Here is a 23,795-nt window from a genome sequence, read left to right on the forward strand (position 1 = left end):
ACTCTGATTTTAAAATAAATAAATAAATCTTTAAAAAATAATTCCCATTGAGAAAATAAAACTATTTCCCTAGGAGAACATTTCTTCCTGGTCATTTTTTAAAATATCAGCAATAGAGGATTCTTAACAAGAATTCACAGAAGCCATGAAATGTCCAAACGTTTGGGGGCAAGTGTAGGGGATGGGCGAGAATGGTGTGGACTTGGACCTGCGTCTCAGGGTCCCTGGGGGAAGCAGCTCAGGCTATGCTGTGGTTCACCTTGTTTATGCTCAGTCTTGCTTAGGTTCCTGGTGAGGCCTTCATGCAGGTAGTGAATCGAGGAAGTGATCTTAGGGAAGAGAATGGGCAGACTGGAATGAGTTAGCCAGAGACAAGAGCAAGCCATCCCAAAGGTGCCTTATAGAGCTGGCCACTGCTGTGGGCGCCCAGGCCTCAACCCAAGGGACCATCCATCTGCGTGGAGAAAAGAAGTCTTTATCCACCAGCCCCTGCTTCGATGGCTCAAGGACCGGGCCAGAAGTGTTAACTCCCTCCAAGTTCCTAGTGTGCCTGTGCCCCCAGGAGTCCACAGAGGTGTGGAGAGAGCCCGGGACAGAAATTGAGAGACACTGGTGCTGCTGAGAGACTGTCGGGCTCCACGTGCACAAAGCTCGCTGGCTGCAGTCACAAGCCAAGCAAAACGGTGAGAGGAGAGGACGCGCAAGGAACGCAGTCTGTCCCACCCACCCTCCAGAGCAGCACGCCCACAGACACACGTGTTCGGCAGAGCACAAGCCCGCTGGAGCTGCAGGCCTCCCTGCAAAGAGAGAGAAGCTCGGCACAGGTCCAGATTCCTGGTCCAGTCAGCCACGTGCATTTCCTCTGAAGAGGCATCTGGTGTCATCCTTCTGGAACATTCTAAAAGGGAAGTGTGGCAGGGAGAAGCCTGACATGCAGTGGTAGGATCGCAGTGGAAGTGCTTGTGCTTGGTGAGGTGCAGGGGGCTCTCTATGGTCACCTCTGAAACTGACCTTCCACAATGGCTGACGTCTTCTCGGCAAAACAAATCCTGACCCCAGCATTCTCGGAATCGGGAGTGGAAAGGAGCTCTCCCTAGCCGATGGCATTTAAAGATAATGAAAGGGTTGGAGGGCGCTTGTTGCAGCAGTTAAGCTGTCACTCGGGACACCCACATCCCTATCAGGGTGCCTGGGTTCAGCCTGGCTCTGCTTTTGGTTCCAGCTTCCTGGGAGGCAGCAGATGACGGCTCCAGTACTTGGGTCCCTGCCACTCACATGGGAGACCTGGATGGAGCTCCAGGCTCCTTGTTCAACCTGGCCCAGCCCTGGCTGTGGTGGGCATTTGGGGGAGTGAACCAGCAGATGGAAGATCTGTCTCCATCTCTCTGCCTTTCAAACTAAATAAATAAATCTTTAAGAGATTGAAGATGATGGTGGTGGTCACACAGAGCTGGTTCTCAGGACTGGGGACAGTTGAGGGTGCTGCTGGGAACTGGCAGGAGAGAATGGCCCGGGCACGGGATTTTGGACCACACCCAGCTGACTTAGAATCCTGCCTCTGATGCACTTCTGCTATGTGACATCCATCCCATCATTCCACCTCTTCGAGACTCGGTCTCCCCTTCTGTAAACAGATGACCCAGCACAGCTTCTGGCACAGAGACGGTATTCGACAAAAAGATGGAGTAGAAAAATGAATGAATGAATGACAGTTTCAAAGAGGGAAAAAATCTTAAACCGAAGAGCAGGGTTTACAGGAGGAAAGCGTTGATTTCACTGACGGTTTCTTCAAGGAGGAACAAGGAAAGAGTCAGCTTTTCTAAGCAGGTGGTGGTCAGGCTCAGATGAACACTCACTTAGGCTCAGAACTGAAGCACACCTGGAGATGCGGTGGGCAGCCATTGGTCCCCATACTCGGCATGGCCAGGCCAGCCCCGGTCAGCCAGGCCCCACAGCAGCCTCAGTTCCAGCCCCAAATTGTCCCCCTACAGCCATCGCTAGGTTGCTGTACTTTGGGGACACCAGGAGCCCCAAGGAGGAGAAGAGGAGCATCCCAGAGACAGAGGGGCACTTCAATTCCCCCAGAGAAGCCGCTCGTGACTCGTGCACGGGCCCCGTTCCCCTCGTCCCAGAGGCCCGTCCCAGGTTCCTGGTGTGCTGTGATGGGAACTAACACAATACATTCCATCCTCCCTGTCATTGAGCATTAGCACTTTTTTATTATGTTTTTGGCATGCTCGCTCGCAGACATGCTGTTCCCTGGGCTGGTTTCCCTGGCAACCAAGGAAGAGGTATAAAGGTGCAGTTAAAAACAAGGTCCAGGTTGTTTGTTTTTTCTTTCCCAGGCACCCCCGGGGGCTGAGGGCTGTGGCTGAGAACAGTCACGACTCCTCCATCCTGCAGATGACTCACGGCAGGTGCACCGAGTGAACAGGGAACAGGGGCGGCCCCGGTTGAACCTCAGCTAAAGGAGTCTCCCACTGCCAGAGTTCTTCTACAAGGGCAAAGCCAAGCTGAGCAACTTCCTAACAAGCCAGTCTTCTGCAGCCACATGAGGCCCTGGGTCAGGTGCAGTGGCTGCTCAGGAGGCACTGAGCAGCTCGCCTGTGCTGGTCACCTGGCTCCTAGGTCCGGAATGGGGGTCTCCCTTCAAGCACCTGCCGAAACCTCTGCATCCCTGCGTAGGGGAAGACAGAGACTGGTCAGCACAGATGGCTGAGGCTGCTGGGGCCAGAAGGGCAGCAGGAGCTGGGTGGGGAGGGTGGGCTGCTCACCCAGGCGGAGCCGGTGGGCCTTGTCGGCAAAAACGATGCGGAACCAGCCAGGCTCTTTACACTGGAACGCCTTGCCAGAGGACAGCAGCACCTTGCCGTCCAAAAAGCGGTGCCACAGCAGCTCTTCCTCCTCGAAGGTGGCCTGTGGCAGGTACTAGGCGAGAAGCAGAGGCTCCTAGTATAGCCGAGACCTCGCCCCCAGCCCTGCCCTGCCCCTCACCTGCTGGAGGGAGGCTTGGACCTCGCTCCGGGCCTGCACCTCCACCTGCATTACCTTCCTCAAGTTGACCCAGATGAAGAGGCCAGCCCCACGGCTCAGGAAGGGGATCCCCAGGGCGCGCAGCTCATCAGAGATGTAGGTGTGGGCAGCCTTGAGCCGGGTGTGGTTTTCCGGTAGGTACACCTGGCTGATCCAGTCTGTTGTGGGTGAAAGGGGAGTCAAAGATCAACGTCCCATCAACCCTCCATTCTACCCCGCTGGTCTAAAGGCTGGAAAGAAAAAGGCCACCAGGGCTGGCACTATGGCATAGTGGGTAAAGCCGCTGCCTGCAATGCCAGCATCCCATAAGGGCACCAGTTGGAGTCCTGGCTGCTCCACTTTTGGTCCAGCTCTCTGTTGTGGCCTGGGAAAGTAGTAGAAGATGGCCCAAGTCCTTGGGCCCCTGCACCTGCATGGGGGACCCCGAAGAAGCTCCTGGCTCCTGGCTTTGGATCAGCATAGCTCCGGCCGTTGAGGCCAACTGGGGAGTGAACCAGCAGATGGAAGACCTCTCTCTCTCTCTCTCTCTCTCTCTCTCTCTCTCTGCCTCTCCTTCTTTCTGTAACTCTTTCAAGTAAATAAATAAATCTTAAAAATAAAGAAAGAAATAAATCTTAAAATAAAATAAATAAATCTTAAAAAGAAAGAAAAGAAAAAGGCCACCAGCTGCCCACTGAGACTGTGCCAAGTGCCCCACCGTCGGGCCGCAGGGTAGGCGGGACACGGACTGCAAATCCAGACTCCGCCCTGACAGCTCCAGGTCCTGCACTCTGTTCTGCAGCGGAGAATGACAAGTTTCTCAGGATGCAGAAGCCAAGCCAGAGGTTCATCCGGTTAGAAAGTGGCGGCACCGGCACCCCGGGTTCTAGTCCCGGTTGGGGCGCCAGATTCTGTCCCGGTTGCCCCTCTTTCAGGCCAGCTCTCTGCTGTGGCCCGGGAGGGCAGTGGAGGATGGCCCAGGTCCTTGGGCCCTGCACCCGCATGGAAGACCAGGAGAAGTACCTGGCTCCTGGCTTCAGATCAGCATGGTGCACCTGCCGCAGCACGCTGGCCGCGGCGGCCATTGGAGGGTGAACCAACGGTAAAGGAAGACCTTTCTCTCTGTCTCTCTCTCACTATCTACTCTGCCTGTCAAAACAAAACAAAACAAAAAGATGCCACTTGGGACGCCCACATCCCGTATCAGAGTGCCTGGGTTCACGTTCCGGCTCCATCTTGACTTCTGCTCACGAACACCCAGCAAGGGAGAAGGTGATGACTCCAATCCTTGGGTCTCTGCCACCTGTGGGCAACACCTGGATTGAGTCCCTGGCTCCTGGCTTTAGCCTGGTCTAGCCCCAGCTGTTGCAAGCATTTGGGGAGTGAACCAGCAGTCAGGAGACCTCTCTCTCCCTCTTTCTCTGTCTCTCCTCTGCCTTTCAAAAAATAAATAAATATTTTTAAATCATGCTTTCACATCACACAGCGCAAAGCTCAGGCCCATCAGTGGAGTCCAGGGTAACTGCACCTGTCTGATCCTCAGTTTTAAATTAAGCTTCACTGTGTGAAGTCCTATGAATTTAAACGCACGTATAGATTTGTGTAGCCCCCACCAGAGTCGGATTCAGAACAGTCCGATCTTCCCAAAGAGCACCCTCCTGCTGTGTCGAGTCACCTCCGCTTCTTGCCCATGAACCACACTCATCTGTTACCCAGTCCTACATACAACTTTCCAGAATGTCACAGAAGGAGACTCCTCTAGCACGCCATCTTCTGGGGCTAGCTTCTTTCCCTCAGCCCAATGCCTTTGAAGAGTGGCCTGTGTTGTCATGGATTTTACTGCAGAACAGTAAATACGTGCCACAGCCCACAGCTCCATCCATCTCTGCAGGGCATTTGGGTTGATTCCCACGATAGGTAGCTATGACTAGAGCAGCTACACATTCATGAGATGTGTGGGGCCGTCAGCGCCGAGGCACCTGTGCGTGGCCTAAAGATCAGGACACAGCCTGAGAAATGCGTCACCAGGCGATTGGAGCGCTGTGTGAAGGCTGCAGAGCATCCTGTCACAACACTAGGATGGCTATGACGTCACCAGGGGATAACATCTCACAGGACTGCTGTCGTACGTGCGGTCCGTCACTGACCAACGTGTCGCGGTGCAGAGCATGGGATTAGGATAGCCGGGTCATTCTGTCAGGGTGGGTTTAGCTTCCTGAGACATTGCCGACTCGTGTTCCAGAGTGGCTGAACCACTGACACTTCCACCAGCCATGGGTGAGAGTCCGAGCCGCGCCCGTGTCAATGCTGGGTGTCCCTGTGTCTTTAAATCTTAGCTGTTGACAGCAGGTGTGTGGTCTCTGAGACTCATTTCCATCATCTTATATAAGGGGAGTGATGGGGCAAACAGGGCTTCTTGCTGCCTGGGATTCCAGAGAGGGACAAGTGAGATGATACAGCACGGGTGTTTGCAGGCCTCAAGGCGTGGAGGCAATTAACAGCAAGCTATCTATGCTCGCTGTGTGAACCTGGAAACAGAATAGATTTGGGGAGAGGGGGAGAGGGGGAGAGGGAGAGGAAGAGGGAGAGAGAGAGAGAGAGGGAGGGAGACTTCCACCGTAACAATCTTCTCTAAGCAGCTTCTGCTGTCTTTTAAGTGGTGTTCACGACTAATAATAGTGAGCTCACACCAATGAAGCCCCTGTTACAGGCCAGGTTCGGTGCTGAGTTTCCAATCACACCAACCCCACAGGACAGGTCCCATTAGGACCCCTGCTGGGGCGTCATACGGGAAGCAAGGTGATGCACTCCAGAAAGTGATGGAGTAGGCGTGGCTCAGTGCTGGCAGCCTGGCTGGCACTCTCAATCCCTGCTTTCAGCTCCTCTCTGGGTCGAGGGGCCATGACCCCAGACTCACTGCCGCCCTCCCTCCCCATTCCCAGGTCACCCGGCCCAGGCAGTCACCATGGTCTCGGAGCAGCTGTGCCATCTGGTGCTGGGCCATGCCGCTAAGGCCATAATAGCGGCAGAGCGAAGCCACCGCAGTGGCCACGTCCTGGTTTTCTGTGTACAGCACGCCGAAGCGGAGCCCAGACAGCCCGAAGTCCTGGAGGAACGGGCGCTTTAGTCCATGGCCAGCCCTCTTCTCCCACCTCCCTGCCGCCCCCCACCGGGGCTAGCCAGGAACTCACCTTGCTGGTGGACCACATCACGTGGGTCCTCTGGGGGTCTGGCAGCCTGCAGAGAGCACAGCGTGGGAATAGGGCCCGGCAGAGCAGCAGGGCAGCGTACACTTGGATAGATAAGAAGGAGGGACGGATCTGGTTCTGGGCCCCGGGCCAAGCCCTGGGGTCATCTCTTTGAACCACCAACTCCCAGGCATCCTGTGGAGCAGGGCTTGACAAAGCACAACCCACAGGCCCAAACCAGCCTGCAGCTTGTTTTTGTAAATAAAGTTTTATCGGAACACAGCGATGCTCATCCCTTCACACAGTGTCTATGCAGCAGAGGCGAGTGAAAGAGCAAACAGCAAATGGCCTAGGAGTCTAAAATACTTCCCACGTGGCCCTTTGTGGGAAAAGCTGGCTGTGTCCTGATTCACAGCATAGCTCAAGTGTCACATCCGCAAAGACGCCCTTGACCTTGCCCACCAGCTAGGTCAGCTGGGTACCCTCAGCAGTGCTCTTCCAGACTGCATTTCAACGCTCCTCATGGCCATGAACAAATGACCAGCTGTGTAGTTAGCAGCTAAAAAAAATTTTTTTTTTTCTGGTTAGAATTGAGAGTTCCACCAGCCAGGGCCTATGTCTTTCTGGTTCGTGGCTGTTCGCCCAGCACCCAGCACACACCACATACCCAGGACCAAGATCATGGGCAAGTTGCTGCTTTCTCTGTGTCTCACTTTCCCAGTCCATAAAAGGAAGGAATGAAAGTAACAACCCACGCTGGGTCTACTTTGCAGAGCTTGGGATGGGGGGGACTCCACAAGGGGGCGGGCGGAGAGGCCTCCGCAGGGCTGAAGGGGCTGAGCGAAGCTCAGGGACTGTTGGGACCCCTGCAGCTCCCATTTATAGACTGCACAGGTGATCTGGCCCCAGTGTTCCAGAGGTGCTGTGGCCACAGATTCTTTGCTTACCTAAATAGAATGAAAAAAGTCCGATACTGGGTGGGGGTAGGGTAGGGGGTTGGCCCAGTGATCAACACGCTGGCTGGGACACCTGCATGCCACAGCGGAGTGCATGGGTTTGAGCCCCAGCGGGGCGCCCATTCTAGCTCCCTGCTGATACACAGCCAGGGAGGCAGCAAGCCATGGCTCAGGTACTTGAGAGACCTGGATTAAGTTCCTGGCTCCTGGCTTGGGCCCAGGCCCAGCTTCTGTGGGCATTTGGGGAGTGAACCAGAACATAACCTCTCTCTCTCTCTCTCTCTCTCCCTCTCCCTCTCCCTCTCCCTCTCCCTCTCTCTCCCTTTCTCTCGGTCAAATAAGTTTCTTTGGAGCCCAATATTTAAAGGGCTGGAAGTGACTGGCACTTGCATGGGGCTCCAGCAGTATTTGCTGAAACGCATCAATGAGGGAACGAGAGTAAGACGGGGCTGCCCTGGGGCTGCAGGAAACAGAAGAGGAAGCCAGGGTCCACCCTGGCAGCCCCTCCTGCAGGGAGTCCCGAGGCCCCTTCCTTGGAGCTCCCAGAAACCCCTGAGACGGACTGAAAACCACAAATCAGAGCACTCCTACTCCCCAGGGATCTGAGGAGCAGTGGGGTCAGCCAGAAGGAGGAGGGGCTGAGCCAGGGAGAGGCCAGGGCGCTGGGAGAGCACAGGGCACTGGCAGAGAACCTCACCGCTCCAGGCTGAGCACGCTGCGGTACCCCAGCGCCTCATCAAACACGGACAGCATGTAGACCTCATCCATGACCACGTGCAGCTCATGCCTGGTGGGGGAAGGAGAGAGAGCTCCATTTGTAGGCCGACCCTTCCCCGGGGGTGGCTGGCAGAGCAGCCCAACTCCAGGGGGAACCTAGGCTAGCCCGGGGCTACCAAGATGTCCCCTGAACACCTTCCTTACTTCTGCTTTTTCAACGCAACAGGAAGCCACACACACACATAACTGATGACAGCGGAGCCCATGACGCTCCACAGGGGAGAGGTGGAGCTATCAGGTACCTCCAGACAGGAGGGGCACCTGAGTGGCACAGGCCCAGATGCAGGGGTGGAGCCAACAGAGGCTCAGGGAGCTGGGCACGATACACCTGAGAGGGCTGCTGTGAGGTGGCACCAGACACAGCACACGTGAAGTGCTGAGTGCGGCTGTCGATATACAAAGAAATGGGGGCGGGGGAGCAGGGGAGAAATGACAGCCCACAAGCTCCCCTCCCCCACCCCACTGCCAGGGAGCGGCCCAAGCAGGAGGACCGACACAGCAGGAGGAAGAGGCCCACGTCAGAGGCTGGCTCTGTCCAGGTGCCTGGTGCGGGCAGTGTGGACCACCTCACCTCTTGGCAAACTCCAGGTACTCCTGTAGCTCTCCTGGGGAGTAGATGTCACCCAGAGGGTTCTGGGGATTGATGAGGATGAGGCCTTTGACCGTCACACCCTGAAACCAGCCACGGGGCAGGAGACCCTCAGCACCTCCCTCAAGGCCAGAGACTCACAGCCCCACTGGGCCAGGCTGGTCGCTGGCTCCCTGGGAATATGACCAGGAACCAGGGCACGAGCCACCACGAAACGTACATCAAGGCACAGGGTTCCATCCACAGCAGCGTGACTAGGATGACAGCAGGGAACACAGCCCAGAAGGCAAGATGCCCACAGGCCAGTGGAGGGCACCGTTGCTGGGAGAACTCTGAGGAGTTCCCACAGTGAGCATGCACCGCTTTAAGGATTGAGGAGGAAAAACAATGGAGGAGACAGATTGCTAACAAGTGGATGGGAGAGGAGCCCTGGAATACTTTCCAGTCTCTGCCTTTCTGGGGGAGACCTCAGGCCCCCTCAGAGTGAGGAGGATACCCCTCAAGTCACCAAGGAGACTGGATGAGCTACGGACAGACTCTGGCTCTCCACACCAGACCCACGGAGTCAGGAACAGATGGAATGGGAGGGGACTATTTGGAATGAGGCTCCCTGGTCGATTGTCCTGCTGGATTCCCACCTTGGCTCTATGCCATCACCCTACCCACCTGTCCCCATCACAGATTGCCAACTCTACTCTCCCAGGCATGGTGGCCAGTGCCCTGCTCGGATCCCCACCCAACCGCCAGCCTTGGATTGGATTGGACCTCCAGACCTCAGAAATAACTCCTTGCAGGGCCACCTCCAGCTTCTCCACTGTGAGCTGAAAGGGACGTGCGTCTGATCCAGTGACCTGCAAAAAGACCCACCAAAGCCACCATTCAAGTTCACTGACCCAGGGCTGGCACTGTGGCATAATGGGTTAAGCCACTGCCTGGGAAGCCAGCATCCCACATGTGTGCCAGTTCAAGATCAGGCTGCTCCACTTCCAATTCAGCTCCTTGCTAATGGCCTGGGAAAGGCAGCAGAAGATGGCCAAAGGGCTTGGGCCCCTGAACCCCATGGGAGACCTAGAAGAAGCTCTTGGATCCTGGCTTCAGCTTAGCCCAGCCCTGGCCCTTGCAGCCATCTGGGGAGTGAACCAGCAGATGGAAGATTGATCTCTCTCTCTTTCTCTCTTTCTCTCTGTGTGTGCGTGTGTGTGTGTCTTCCTCTTTCTCTGTAACTCTTACTTTCAAATAAATAAATAAATAAATAAAATATCTTTTAAAAAATTTGTTGTCCCCCATGCCTGAGCCTTTGGGCCTCTCCTCCTCTGCAATTTCCAGCCTCTTTGGAACATTCTCAAAAATGAATAAATAAATAAATTAATTAATTAAAAAAACACCCCTACCCATGACATCAGGGGCACCCACCCCTCCATTCTCCCATTGCTGGCAGAGGCCCCAGGGGTCTCTGGCTGTTGTCCCAAGATCGTCTCTGCCTGTTCCCACTCTGCCATGTCTGAGACTGGCCTTCGGCTTTGACGCTGCCTTCAGTGATCTCAGGGCTTGGAGCCTGGCCCCTCCCTCCGGGGAGCCCAAGCTTGGGGTAGTCATGTGGCCACAGAAGGCTCCATTCCTTCCTCCCTGGACTTCCTCCCCCATCCACCCTCAAATTCCGACTCAGGAAGTGGCCCTACGGGAAGACCCGGGTCCCACCTGGGAGGCCAGGAGCTCTTACCTCACTGTCCAGATGGACGTAGGCCAGACGGACATGGCTGTTGAGATAGATGTGCTGTGTGATGGCTCCGTAGTAAGGGGTGGGGATCAGGAACGCCTCTGGGGATGGAGTGGGCGGGGTCTGTCACCTTCTGGCTGGAACACCCCAGACTCCTGTCCAAGCCTTCAACATCCTTGGGGAACGTTTGGTGCAGGCGCCACTTCCCAAAACCCTTTCTAAAGCCTGCATCCACGAGACCAGTCCCTTCGCGATAACCGACAGCTAAGACTTGCCGAGCCCCTCCCATGAGCTGGGCACTTTGCTGCTCATTCCTTTCATTTTATCTCATCGGATCCTCACCATCAAGCTCATTATCATTATCGGTGAAGCTATCACAAGTGGGTCTCTGTTCTCTGGATCCAATAACCCTGACCATGACCAGGTCCTGGTCACTTCCACTCAACAGCCACTCTGAGTTTCCTCCTGCCAAGACAGCACCACTGGGGGACACGTTGTCAGCTATGACTGACATTGTGTCCAAAGAAGGTGGGCACTCCCCCAGCCCAGGGGAATCCACCATGTGTGGCTTAAGCCAAGCCTGGCTCTCCGAGTCCTGTTTGCATGGACTGGGCTGATGAGTAAGACGTAAGCAAGCTGTGCTGGGACTTGGCAGAAAAACAGAATCTCCGTTTCCCTCTGCTGAGAAAAAGGGGACAGCCACCACCGCCTCCCTTTCTTTCTGCTTTGAGACCTGTTGTCACACACAGATGTGACAACCACCTGGTGAGCACTGGAGGAAAGGCCACAGTAGCCACGTAGAGAAACTCCAGAACCCTGACACCACATCGGCCTCCCCTAGGTGTCTCTTCTCTCAGGGGAGCCATTCATCCCCCCGCTGTGGTCCAGGCGATTCTCTTTAGCCAGAGAGCACTGGATCGCAGTCCCTGAGGCTGGGCAACAGGGGTCGCTGCAGGCATGGGGCTGCCTCCCGGCGCACGGTGGGCCACGGGGTCCACTTACCCCCAGCTTCACACAGCACCGTGGCCAGGGCAGAGAAGAGGGAGGCACAGCCATTCAGAACGACCACCTGCAGGTGACACATACAGGGGACGGGGGTGATTCCAGGAGACAGCAAAGGACCCACAGCCTCTGTCGCAGGACAGCACAGGAGGAAAGACAGAGCCCTCCTCCGTGCCCTCCGGGGCTCAGTCCCAGCAAAGCCACAGGCCCCTCCTGACCAACAGTCAAGTTCACTGGCGGGACCTTGCTCCAGGTCGCCTGGGCAAGAAGAGGGAGCTACTCACAGCGATGGTGTCGCCCAAAGGTGTGCAAAGAGGCCACAGCACAGCACGGGCAGAACTCACCCCCGAAGTCTGAAGACCGAGGACTTGGGGGCAGGGGGAGGAGGCACTCCTTATTCTGCTTTGAAACCACTCAAGGCTGAAACCACTGAGTCGGCCGCAGCAGTTCAGACCCAACGCGGGACGCCCATAGCCCCTATCCGAGAGCCTGGGTTCGAGTCCCAGCTCCACTCCCAAGTGCAGGTTCCTGCTGATGCACACCCGGGAGGCAGCAGGTGAGACTCCCGCATTGGGTCCCAGCTCCAGACGAGCCCAGCCCTGGCTGTTGTGGGCATTTGCAGAGCAAACCAGCAGGCAGAAGCTCTGTCTCTCTGCCTCTCAAATAAATGGAAGTTTTTCAAGAAAAATTCCAAGGGAAAGGCAGACGCTAACCGCACCTTACCCTCCGCCAGACAGAAGTTGGGGGTGGAGGCCCAAAAGCAGAAAGAGCGAGGGGGCTACTCACATTCTCTGGTCTGAGGGCTGTGCGGCTCTTGCAGTAGAGAGACAGGAACCTGGCCACTTCCTCCCGGAGGCTGGAGACCAGACAGACAGACCACCCCACAGCTCCTGCGGCCGCTCCTTCGGCAGCCACCACCTCTCTCCCCTGGTCTCAGGACCCATCTCCACTCCTGGGCACCCACTTCCCCCCAGCAGGCACAGGTGCTGTCACTTCCATTCTCAGTCGACCTAGGAACCCCAACCCCACCCCCTCGGCAGGCTTCAGGGGGTATCGAAGGAGTAGTGTGCGCGAAGACACAATAATCGCCACCCTTATCACAGAAACTCACCCTAGTTCCTATGCGGACATTTAGTGAACAGTCCCCTTACGCGTGCGGATGCTATTTGGAGAATAGCGTCTACTCTTCATAACACGATAAGACACGACTACTGTTCCTATTTTACAAGGAGACTTGAGGTTTGATGGGATTATGCCACCTGCTGTAAAAACGGCACAGTCCACACTCAAGCCCCCAGCGCCCACCCTCCTAATGAGTGCTGTCAGAATCAGGGCTGGGATCAAGTCTTCCTTGGCCACTGAACCCTTCGAAGCATGCCTGGGCCTCAGGAAGTGCTCAGCAGGCACGGATATTAGCAGTGCTGTGTGCCACCTCCCATCCTACCCTCAGAAAAAGGCCCCCACAGCTGCCCCAAGCTGACTAAGGAAGCAGGGGCAAAGATTTCTTGCCTCCTGAGTCTCCATGCCCACGCCTTTGGCCCGGGTTCATGAAACCCACCTGGCAGCTCCTGAGCTGGGGAGGGGCTGGCAGGGACACCAGTTCCCTGTAGATGTCCTAGGAGGCCCGTCAGGACAAGGCTTTCTCGACCTGCCACTATGAACACTGGTGCTGGAAACCTCTTGGCTGGGGGCAGGGAGGGAGGAGCTTTAGCAACACCCCCTGGGCTCTACCTACTATACGCCAGCAGTGCACCTCTTGCCACTACGACGACCCCCAAATGTCTCCAGACACTGCCACAACCCTGCCGCCCAGGGAAGCAGAGCCGCCCCGTGTTGAGAACCACACGCACAGCCACTTACAATAGATGTCCCCTCCAGTCGGCGTACTGCAGCAGGGCCGGCTCCACCCGCAACATGTCGCTCTGAGTCAGCTGGGGACAGGGAGGGAAGAGCAGGGCTGAGGGCCGGCCAGTACCAGCGCCTTTCAAGTCAATGGCTTGTCCTGCTCGCTCGTCAGAGAAACCACGAGCAGGGCGGCGCCCACATGCAGCATTGTCATGCCCGTTTGGCAGGTGACAAAACCAAGGCTCAAAAGAAGAGATGGCTCAGCATCACTGAGACCAAACCTAGAATGTCTGACTCCTAGTCCAGTGCTCTTTAGACAATGTTGCCACCTAAAAAAAAAAAAAAATTAGAGGGGTCGATTTGCCTGGACAGGGATGGGAGACCATGCCACTGAGCTCTACAAGGGGTGACAGAAGAGACCCCCGACTTGGGTGCTAGCTCCCCAGTCCTGGCTCCAAGTCCTGGAGGGACACGGCCAGCTCTGTCTGCAGGCTCAGCGCCACCTCCCACTTTAGACATTGTGGCAGCTTCTAGTCCACCCACCCATGACCCGGTGCTGGATCAGTCATTGCTAGGGCATCATGGGTAGGGTGTCCAAGATGGGCTAATGATATGAGGGCCCTGGGCCCTGGGACCAGAGGAAGGAGAGGAATCAGCCACTCCTGTACACCTGTGGAGAGCCTGTTCCCTCCCTTCGTGCCTGCTTTACTGCCGATCCAATATGGCAGCCATGGCCAACTGTGGCTACCGACCACTCCAGCGCTGGCTGGTCCAAACTGGGACACACTGGCTTCCAAAGGCTTGGTATGAAAAATGAATGTGAAATATACCATTCTTTTTTTTATCAATTACATGTTAAAAAGGTCACATTTGGAGGTAAATAAAATAAATTTTACCAAGTTTTTATTTTTACTTTTTTAGTAGAAAATTTAAAATTATTTTCGTGGCTCAGCTTTTGGATATTTCAGTGCTGAGCTGTTCTAGAAGGAAGAGCTGGCTTTGGGTAAAGCAGGCCTTTAAAACCTACTCCTGGCACAGGGGTTTGGCCTGGCAATTAAGATGCTCTGGCTATGCTCCTGATAATACAGACCCTGGAGCAGTGATGGTGCAAGTGGTTGGTTCCTGCCACCCATGTAGGAGACTAAGGTTGGGTCTCCAGCTCCCAGCTTTGGCCTGACCCAGCCCCAGCTGTTGTGGTCATCTGGGCAGCATATCAGCACAGTGGAGAGTTCTCTAAATGCCTGCAACAGGAAGCTCAATCCGGGTCTCCCGTGTGGCTCTCAGAGACCCCATTACTTGAGCCGTACCTGCTGTCTCCCAGGGTGCAAATGAGCCAAGTGCTAATAGAGGCAGGACTTGAAGCAGGCAGGCACTGTGTCACGGGACAAGGGTGTCCCAAAGGTACCTCAGCTGCTGTGCCAAAGGCCCTCCCCTCACACATATTCTAGAAGAAGAGAAACACCTGCTCCCAACAACCTCTGCTTCCCAGAGCTGAGACTTTTGCACCTTTAGAAACAGGTTCCTGGGACCAGTGCTGTGGCTTAGCAGGTTAGGCCTCAGCCTGTGGTGCTGGCATCCCATATGGGCGCTGGTTCAAGTCCTGGCTGTTCCACTTCCAATCCAGCTCCTTGCTAATGGCCTGGGAAAAGCAGCAGAAGGTGGCTCAAGTCCTTGGGCCCCTGCAACCGCGTGGGAGACCTGGAAGAAGCTCCTGGCTCCCGGCTTCGGATTGGCCCAGCTCGGCCACTGCAGCCATTTGGGGCGGGAACCAGCGGATGGATGATCTCTCTCTCACTGTGTGTCTCTGCCTCTCTCTGTGTCTGTAACTCGGCCCCTCAAACAAATAAATAAATCTTTAACAAAAAAAAAAAAAAAAAAGAAAGAAAGAAAAGAAAAAAACCAGGTTCCTTTGGGTTAAGCACTGCTGTTTCTACAAACCCAGACCAACATTCCAGCTGTGGGAGACCCATTTGGCAGGTATCTCCAGCAGTTTGCTGGAGAGGCCTCTCCCCAGTTCAAAAAATTTGACTATGAAATTTTTAGGAATTTTGCAAACTGTGTTTAAAAAAAAAAACTAAGTTAACAAACTTGGAACTAAATGATTTCCCTTCCAAAGGCAGGAAGCACTCAAACATCCCTGCCTGGCGACTTGGTGCCCTGTCCAACCCGCAGCGCTCCTGACATTGGCTCCGCCTCTGTGTCTGCACAGACACAGAGTGTGCTCTGCCGTGCCTGACCACAGAGGGCGCCCTTACACTATGAAACCAGCACAGCTACAGAGCAGGGCTTTATTTTGTGCCCTGCTACAAACCCACAACATAGCATTGAGCACTTCCCCTCTAGGACCCAGCGCCCAACACAGCAGGAGAGGCTGAGTCAGGGAGGGTCTGAGTAGAAACAGGGCAGAAGGGGGAAGTGACTGACCCAAAATCACACAGTTGTCCCCAAGGCAGAGCTGCAGCCGTGGGTCTCCTCACTCCCAGGCCACAGCTGCCGAGGCTCTCGCAGGCTCCTGGGGAGGGAAGAAGTCCCTTGAGGGTGGCGATGTCGCCCACGGCGCCCCCAGGACTTACCCGGCTTTGCAGCAGGTCGAAGCAGAGCTTGTTCTCACTGACGCCCAGGTTAATGATGCCCTGGAGTTGAGAGGTGCAGAGAGAGGGGTACCTGTGAAAGGCCCGAGGAGCCCACCAGGGCAGCACAAAGAGGGTGGGGGGCTCTCTACAAGCCACCCTTGCGGCCACTCTCTTTATCTTGTCCAAGCTGTGCCCTGACCTCTCAGCTCCCAGATCCCCCTCTTCCCATTTCTAGAGAGTCGTCCAAATGCTGTCTCCTCCAGGAAGCCTTCCCCAAATGTCCCCTGGAAGCCATCTTTTCTTCTAGATCCTACAGCTCTTTTTTTGGTTTTTAGATTTATTTGAATGGCAGAGTTATAGAGGGAGGACACACGCGCACACACACACACACACATAAAGGGAGAGGAAGAGAGAAAGAGAGAGAGAGAGAGAGAGAGAGAGAGAGAGAGAGAGAGAGAAGCGCTTCCATTCGCTGGTTCACTCCCCAGATGGCTGTAATGAGCCAAGCTGAAGCCAGGAGCCAAGAGCTTCCTCAGAGCCTCCCACGTGGGTGGCAGGGGCCCAAACACTTGGGCCATCTTCTGCTGCTCTTCCCGGGCCATCAGCAGGAAGCAGCATTGGAAGTGGAGCAGCCGGGACTCCAACTGGTGCCCATCTAGGATGCTGGCACTACAGGTGGCGGCTTTACCTCTCATGCCACAGCGTGGGCCCCAGCTCTTTTTTTTAAAAAAAATCATCCTTTTTTAAAAAAAGTTATTTATTTAGTATGTAGGGAGACAGAGGGAAAGAAACGAGAGAGGAGAGGGAGAGAGAGAGAGAGAGTGCTTCCATCCACTGGTTCCCTCCTCAAGTAGCCGGGCTGCACTGCAGTTGGCGACAGGAACTCAATTCGGGCCCCTCACTTGGGTGGCCGACGCCCAACTCGTTGAGCCATCACTGCCGTCCTCCAGGGTCTGCACTGGCAGAAAGCTGGGGATGAGAGCTAGAGCTGGGTGCTGAACTAAGTACTCCATTGTGGAACACAGACAGCCCAACAGGCTTCTTAAGTGCTAAGTCAAACACCTGTCCATTAGAAATTTTAAACAAAATTTCTCTTTAGTAGATATAAGAGACAGAGAGAGAGAGAGAGAGAGAGAGAGAGCGCCTCAGCTCTTTATCTATCCCTTTCAAAGCTCTGGTCAGTTTTGCTCCAGGAATTGATGAACCTGCTGTCTCTCTCTCCTACTGATGCGAAGCTGTGGGATAGTCAGGTGCATGTCCAAGGCAACACTGGATCTCTCAAGGGGTCTAGCAAAACTCAGTATATGTTTACAGGATAAAATAGTAAATATAGCATGGAGGCCAGCGCTGTGGCATAGCGGGTTAAAGCCCTGGCCTGAAGCGCTGGCATCCCATGTGGGCACTGGTTCTAGTCCTGGCTGCCCCACTTCTGATCCGGCTCTTTTCTATGGCCTGGGAAAGAAGTGGAAGATAGCCCAAGTCCTTGGGCCCCTGCACCTGTGTAGGAGACCCAAAAGAAGCTCCTGGCCCCTGACTTCGGATGGGCTCAGCTCCAGCTGTTGCAGCCCTTTGGAGAGTGAACCAGTGAATGGAATATCTCTCACTCTTTCTCTACCTCTCTCTGGAACTCTGTATTTCAAATAAATAAAAATAAATCTTTTTTTTTTAAAAAAAAAAAAAAAGTAAATCCAGTGAACTCGCACTCTGACGGAACAGAAGCAGGCGGCAGCGGATCAATAAGAGGCCCATGTGTCAGTGTGAATGCTGCCCTCGGAGGCCCTGACTCCACCCCCTCCCGGGACATTCATTTCCTAAGGGATGGAGTTCGGCAGGCACAAGCCAAGCTCTCCCTCCCAGAACCCCCAGGCCTCCTGCACAGCCAACTCCTGACCCCTGAGTTACAGGCAGCAGTGAAAGAAGAAAGAGGAAAAGGTGGAACTTGAAGGAGCTAAGATTATAACCAAGAAAAATCCAAGTTCCTCCACGTACAACCCGTCCATCCATAACCCTCTGTAACTCTACCTTCAAAATACATTCACCGCACCCACCCCGCCCCGCTGTTCACCTAACAAGAGCGAGCTGGCTTCTGCCAGTCACGGGGAGGGAGCCCACCCTGCAGTCCCCTCCTGGGTGCCGGTGGGGAGGGGGCTTCACTCACACTGGGGTTCTGGTCCTCGTCGTATTTATCCATGCAGTAGGTCCTGTAGCCCTCCTCAGCCGAGTCCCAGAACCACTTAATGACTCTCCCTCTACAGGACAAGAAGGGGCTGTCACAGGAGAAGTTGGTGGCCGGATCGCCCACGCCGTGGGTCCCCAGCACGCCGCCATGGGTCCCCAGCAGCTTCTGGTCCGGTTCTCTACAGCATTGTCTTTCCAAGTCATCCCCGCAGCCCCCGCTCAGGTCTCGCGTGGGGGCTGGGCCCGGAGAGGCGGCCGGTGCCCCGGATTCCTTTTGAGAATCGGTGGACATCTATCTGCAAGAAGCAAGAGCATTCAACGCGTGGGCATCTGGGGAGCAAACCAATGGACAGAAGAGCTCTGTCTCTCTGTCTCTCCGCCTGACGAGTAAACGTGTTTTTAAAACTGCTCCCAGCAGAGTGTAGCCTGGGAACCTGACCGCGGTGTAGGGTAGGCTGAGATGACCGAGTGGTCTGGAGCAGACGATGGGTGCCAGGAGAGGGTAGCCCCGTCCTGTGCGTGGAAGTGAGCTCCCTCGCTCTGCTGAGCCCGTCTCCGTTCCCCCCAGAGGGCAGAGCAGCAGCCACCACCAGGCAGCAGGCAGGATTTAAACACTGCATAGGCTCCAGGCTCCGAGACACAGTTCAACCGCACAGCAGTCACCGTATCACCACTCCCCGCTCCCGCCACGTCCCCGGTCCTGGTGTGCAAGCCTGCTCACATCAAATGACCCAGCGACCCAGGGAGCCCCCTTGGGGTTACATTCCACCCCACGAGGTCTTCTCTGGGATCCTCCCCTAACTGGCTGGGCTCTCCCCAGCGCTCACCTCAGCAGACAGCCCAGGGTCTCAGGACTGGGCAGGCAGAGGAGGCCGGCGTGGGTGCTCAGCCTGGGACCTGGGTGTGGACGGTTCCCGGCTCCCCGTGTCCAGTGCGGTGACCGCGAGTCCACGGCCGCACTTGGCTAGGCTTGGGAGATGGACCTCGGAATCCTGCAAGACACGGCTGACGGGCACTGCACACAGAAAAAGGGGAGGTCCGGAGGGCTCCGGGACTCCGGGACTCCGGGAGGAGGAAGTGTGTTTGGGGCCAGGGATTTCCAAACGGAAGGGCGGAGACTTCTGCAAAGCCGGCAGAGGGAGGCCCCGCGGCCGGGGATCGCGCCTCCCCAGTGGCGCTGTGGGACACCGCGTGGACGCCCGGCACGCGTGGCCGCTGAGTCCGTTTCCCTCGCCCGGAAACGCCCTCCACCACTGCACGCGCGATCGAGCACAGGCGGGACCCGGGAGCCGGGGCCGGACTTCCGTTACCGCTCGGGGCACAGCTCGCCCGCCACCTGGCGACCCGGGCCGGAGGGGCACACCAGGGCGGCCGGGCCTCCGCTGCGGATCCCTGCAGGGAAGAGTGGCAGGTGCAGGGGAGAGGGCGCCGCGAGGACCTCCGCGAGGAAGGGCACCGCCGGCTGGCTCCTCGGGAGCTTGGCGGGAGCTGGAGGGTCGTCCCCGGCTGGCATCCTGCCGCAGGGCCTTAGTCCTCCGGTCTTCAGATTTTGAAAGCCAGCCCCTGGGAACCCTAATGCCGCGGATGTCCGCTTTCTCTCAGTTTGCAGTTCCTCTCTTCCCTGTGAGGATCACGTGCCAGCTCCTTGCTAAAGAAGAACTCCCGGGCGCTCAGCCTAGCATTTGGGATGCCACTTGCCACACCCATGTCCCCTATCACAGTGCCTGGGTCAAGGCGGCTTCCTGCTAATGTACACCCTGGGAGGCAGGAAGTGCTTGGGTCTCCCTGCCTCTCAAATAATTAAAGGGGAATTACCGTGTGCCACAGACACCTGCAACAGGGAGAATTAACTCCACCCCACGAACACTGGCATTTGTCCTCTTTGGAAGCTCTACACACACACTCGACAGAACAAGGCAAGAAGGGCTCTTTATTCACCGTTATGGAGGTTCTAGGCAGGACAGTGCAATACATAAATAACATATAAACTGAAAAGGAAGGGGGGAGATGGTCTTTCTTCACAGACGACATGCTTACTTACGTTGGTAATTTGAAGAATAATAGGGCTGGTACTAATGGCCTAGTAATAGGGCTAATAATAGCAACGCTGGCTAAGAAGTGAGCTTCCAAGGGTTCCAGGATCCTGCTGAGGGATGACCTTCGTGAATTTGTTAGAAGTGATGATGGGGTTCTGAAGAGTCTTCGCCAGCCGGAGGGTGAGGTGTGGGGAGCAGGAGGGAGAGTTGGACCAGGACTTGAAGGTGAAAGACAGGGCTCAGCGCCGCTGCATGTTGGCAAGTCCCGTGTTGGTGCAGCAGCAGGGGCGTGGGAGGAAGTGTGTGGCTAGAAGCAGGAGCTGCACCAGGAGTCTCCGAAAATGAACTGCTCAGGACTGTGGACTTCTCCCTGAGGACAACAGGAATTCTGATTAGTAATTTAAAGTGATTTTTTTTAGAAAACTTTTATTTAATAAATATAAATTTCAAAAGTACAACTTTTGGATTATAGCAGTTTTTCCCCCCATGACCACCCTCCCACCCATAAACCATCCCATCTCCTACTCCCTCTCCCATCTCATTCTTCATTAAGATTCATTTTTAATTATCTTTATATACAGAAGATCAACTTAGTATAAACTAAATAAAGATTTCAATTGTTTGCACCCACACAGACACACAAAGTATAAAGTACTGTTTGAAGACGATTTTTTACCATTATTTCTCATAGTACGGGGCTGGCGCTGTGGCGCAGTGGGTTAACACCCTGGCCTGAAGTGCCAGCATCCCATATGGGCACAGGTTCGAAACCCGGCAGCTCCACTTTCCATCCAGCTCTCTGCTATGGCCTGGGAAAGCACTGGAAGATGTCCCAAGTCCTTGGGCCCCTGTACCCGTGTGAGAGACCAGGAAGAAGCTCCTGGCTCCTGGCTTTGGATTGGCGCAGCTCTGGCTGTTACAGCCAACTGGGGAGTGAACCATCGGATGAAGACCTTTCTCTCTCTCTGCCTCTCCTTCTCTCTGTGTAACTCTGACTTTCAAATAAATAAATAAATCTTTAAAAAAATTTCTCATAGTACAACACATTAAGGACAGAAATCCTACATGGGGAGTAAATGCACAGTGACTCCTGTTGTTGATTTAACAATTGACACTCTTATTTATGATGTCAGTAATCACCCGAGGCTCTTGTCATGAGCTGCCAAGGCTATGGAAGCCTCTTGAGTTCACAAACTCTGACTTTATTTAGACAAGGCCATAATCAAAGTGGAAGTTCTCTCCTCCCTTCAGAGAAAGGTACCTCCTTCTTTGATGGCCCATTTTTTCCACTGGGATCTCACTCACAGAAATCTTTCATTTAGGTGATTTTTTGTCACAGTATCTTGGCTTTCCATGCCTGAGAGACTCTCATGGGCTTTTTTAGCCAGACTCGAATGCTTTAAGGACTGATTCTGAGGCCAGAGTGCTGTTTAGGGCATCTGCCATTCTATGAGTCTGCTGTGTATCCTGCTTCCCATGTTGGATTGTTCTCTCTTTTTTAATTCTATCAGTTATTATTAGCAGACACTGGTCTTATTTATGTGATCCCTTTGACACTTAATCCTATCTTTGTGATCAATTATGAACTTAAACTGATCATTTTAACTAGTAAGATGGCATTGGTACCTGCCAACTTAATGGGATTTGGAGTCCATGGCACGTTTCTAGCTTTACCCTCAGGGGTGAGTCTGAGTATGTGCCAAACTGTACATCTTCTCCCTCTCAATTATAAAGCAATTTAACCTGACATTTATAGAATACCACGCAAAACAACTGCAGAATACACTTCTTTTCAAGCGCACATGAAACATTGGCCAAGATAAATCATAAGCTATAACAAGTCTGCCCATAAACAAAGCTCAATACATTTCAAAGGACTGAAATCACATAATACATTCTCTAGTCACAGTGGAATTAAAGTGGAAATCATCAACAAAGAGATTTGAACAATCCTCCAATACTTGGAAACTAAGACACATATGCTAACTAAACCATAGATTTTTGAAAAGCAGAAGAAATCACAAAGAAAAGTATAAAATACTTTTAGTGGAAGGATCATAAAATCCCAACATATCAAAATTTCTGGGATATAATTAAAGTAATGCTTAGAAAGACATGAGAAGTTTTAAATGCATGTATCAGAAAAAAACAGCTTAAAAGCAATGAGCTAAGCTTCACATTAATTAGCTAGGAAAAGACCAAATGAGGCCCAAGGCAAATAAAAGGAAATAAAGAGTGTAAATAAAATAGAGAAGAAATTCACTAACAGAAAAAAAATCAATAAAACTATAAATTGGTTCTTTGAAAAGATCCATACAATTGATGAATATTTTGATTGATCCAAAACATTCCCTACAATATCTGGAGAGAAAAAAGAGATATAACCACAGATCCTACAGGTATCAAAGGATAATAGCAGAGAAATCATAAGACATTTTATATCAATAATTAAGCTCAGATGAAATGGCAATTTTCACTGACAGACATAAAACTGAACAAGAAATAGAAAGCTTGAATATGCCTGTATTTGCTAAGGAAAGTCCCAAAGACATTTATGTGGCTAGTATTATTGATATCAAAACAAACAATGCATTACCAAAAAAATTACAGAACAGTGTCCCTCATGAAAACAGATCCAGGATTCTTAATAAAATTCCAGACCGCAGCCGACAATATCTAAAAGGATGCTGCGTCACGACTGGATGTGGCTCACTGCCGGAACAGAAAGTTGGTTTCTCGATACCTTTACAAAAATCAATGCAGTTTACTTCACTGATAATTCAGAGAAAAATTGTATAATCTCTACAGATGCAAATAAAAACATCTGACGAAATTCACCCCCAATGATGGCAAAATTCTTGGCTAACTAAGAACAGAAGGAAACTCTTCTACCAGATAAAAGGTAGCATGGAAACTGCTTACAAGTAACATTGTCCTTAAGAGTGAACGACTGAACTCCATCCTGCTAAGTCTGAGAAGAAGGCCAGAGTGCCTCCTCTCTCTTTTATCCAACAGTATCCTAGAGATGCCAGGCAGTATAGTTACAATAAACGAATAGGCAGCATGGACATTGAAAAAGAAGAAAAAAGTTCCGTATTCACAGAAAACATGATTACTTAACATTGATAATTCCAAGAAATCCCCCCAAAACTACTAGGGCTGGAAAGCGCATTTAGCTTGTAGGGCACTGCTGGGCTGAGCTCTCAGGAGGCTCTCAAGCTTCTCCCTGCTCCCAAGCAGAGGGCAAAAGCATCCTCCTTTTGTTTAGACTGTCTTTTCAAGGATATATTATACACAGCAAATGGCCACAGATAACCCCCATAGTGCTCCCTTGAGAGCTAAGGCCCCCTCAGGGCTTCCTGGGGTGAGGCAGGGGTGGGGTGGGGTGGGGTGGGCTCCCTGCTGGTCAGGTGCCTTAAGCTCCCTCTTCTGCGTTGCGCCCACTGCCCAGCAGGTGCAGGTGTCACCTGGCCCTCTTCACTCTGCCCCATAGGAGTCAGAGCTTGGAGAACTGCTGCAGAAGCTGGTACTGTGACTCCTGCCAGTGCTGGACTTTGTCCCGGAATCGAGATTCTCACATTTCTGCTGGCTCTCACACAATTTGTAAGGTGAAAATCCCAGTCTTCCAAACCCTTGATACAGACAAGATGGGTCTACGAAAGTTAGTTGTTTCTATATTGTGTTCAAGTTCTCCAGAGAGGAGGACAAACTAACAGGCTAAAGATGCGGGTATGAGAGGAGGTCTATTGTGGGAATAGGCTTACGTTGTCATGGGAACCCGATACCTCAAGAGCTGCAGCCTACAAGTGGCCTACAGCAAAGCCGGTGGTGTCCTTTGGTTCAAGTGCCAAGGCCCAAGAATCAGGGGACTCAGGCCAAGGCAGGAGGCCGGGGAAGGACAGGGAGTGCAGGTCAGAGCTTT

General features: G+C 53.6%; 1 protein-coding gene across 1 annotated transcript; it reads right to left on the reverse strand.

The window, feature by feature from the left end:
* Positions 1 to 1,916: 1,916 nt before the first annotated feature.
* ACCS (1-aminocyclopropane-1-carboxylate synthase homolog (inactive)) lies at positions 1,917 to 19,076 on the reverse strand. The gene is made up of 15 exons (XM_062196272.1): positions 18,665 to 19,076; positions 17,818 to 18,133; positions 15,660 to 15,719; positions 13,102 to 13,172; positions 12,028 to 12,097; positions 11,242 to 11,308; positions 10,243 to 10,340; positions 9,296 to 9,373; positions 8,505 to 8,605; positions 7,854 to 7,943; positions 6,204 to 6,249; positions 5,977 to 6,118; positions 3,049 to 3,191; positions 2,775 to 2,928; positions 1,917 to 2,677 (listed from the first exon to the last, which is right to left on the reverse strand). The coding sequence occupies exons 2-15, from the start codon at positions 18,127 to 18,129 to the stop codon at positions 2,625 to 2,627; spliced, it is 1,485 nt and encodes a 494-aa protein (XP_062052256.1). The 5' UTR covers positions 18,130 to 18,133; positions 18,665 to 19,076; the 3' UTR covers positions 1,917 to 2,624.
* Between the last annotated feature and the right edge of the window lie 4,719 nt (positions 19,077 to 23,795).

The sequence above is a fragment of the Lepus europaeus genome, chromosome 7 (genome assembly GCF_033115175.1).
Source record: "Lepus europaeus isolate LE1 chromosome 7, mLepTim1.pri, whole genome shotgun sequence".
NCBI classification, from domain to species: domain Eukaryota; kingdom Metazoa; phylum Chordata; class Mammalia; order Lagomorpha; family Leporidae; genus Lepus; species Lepus europaeus.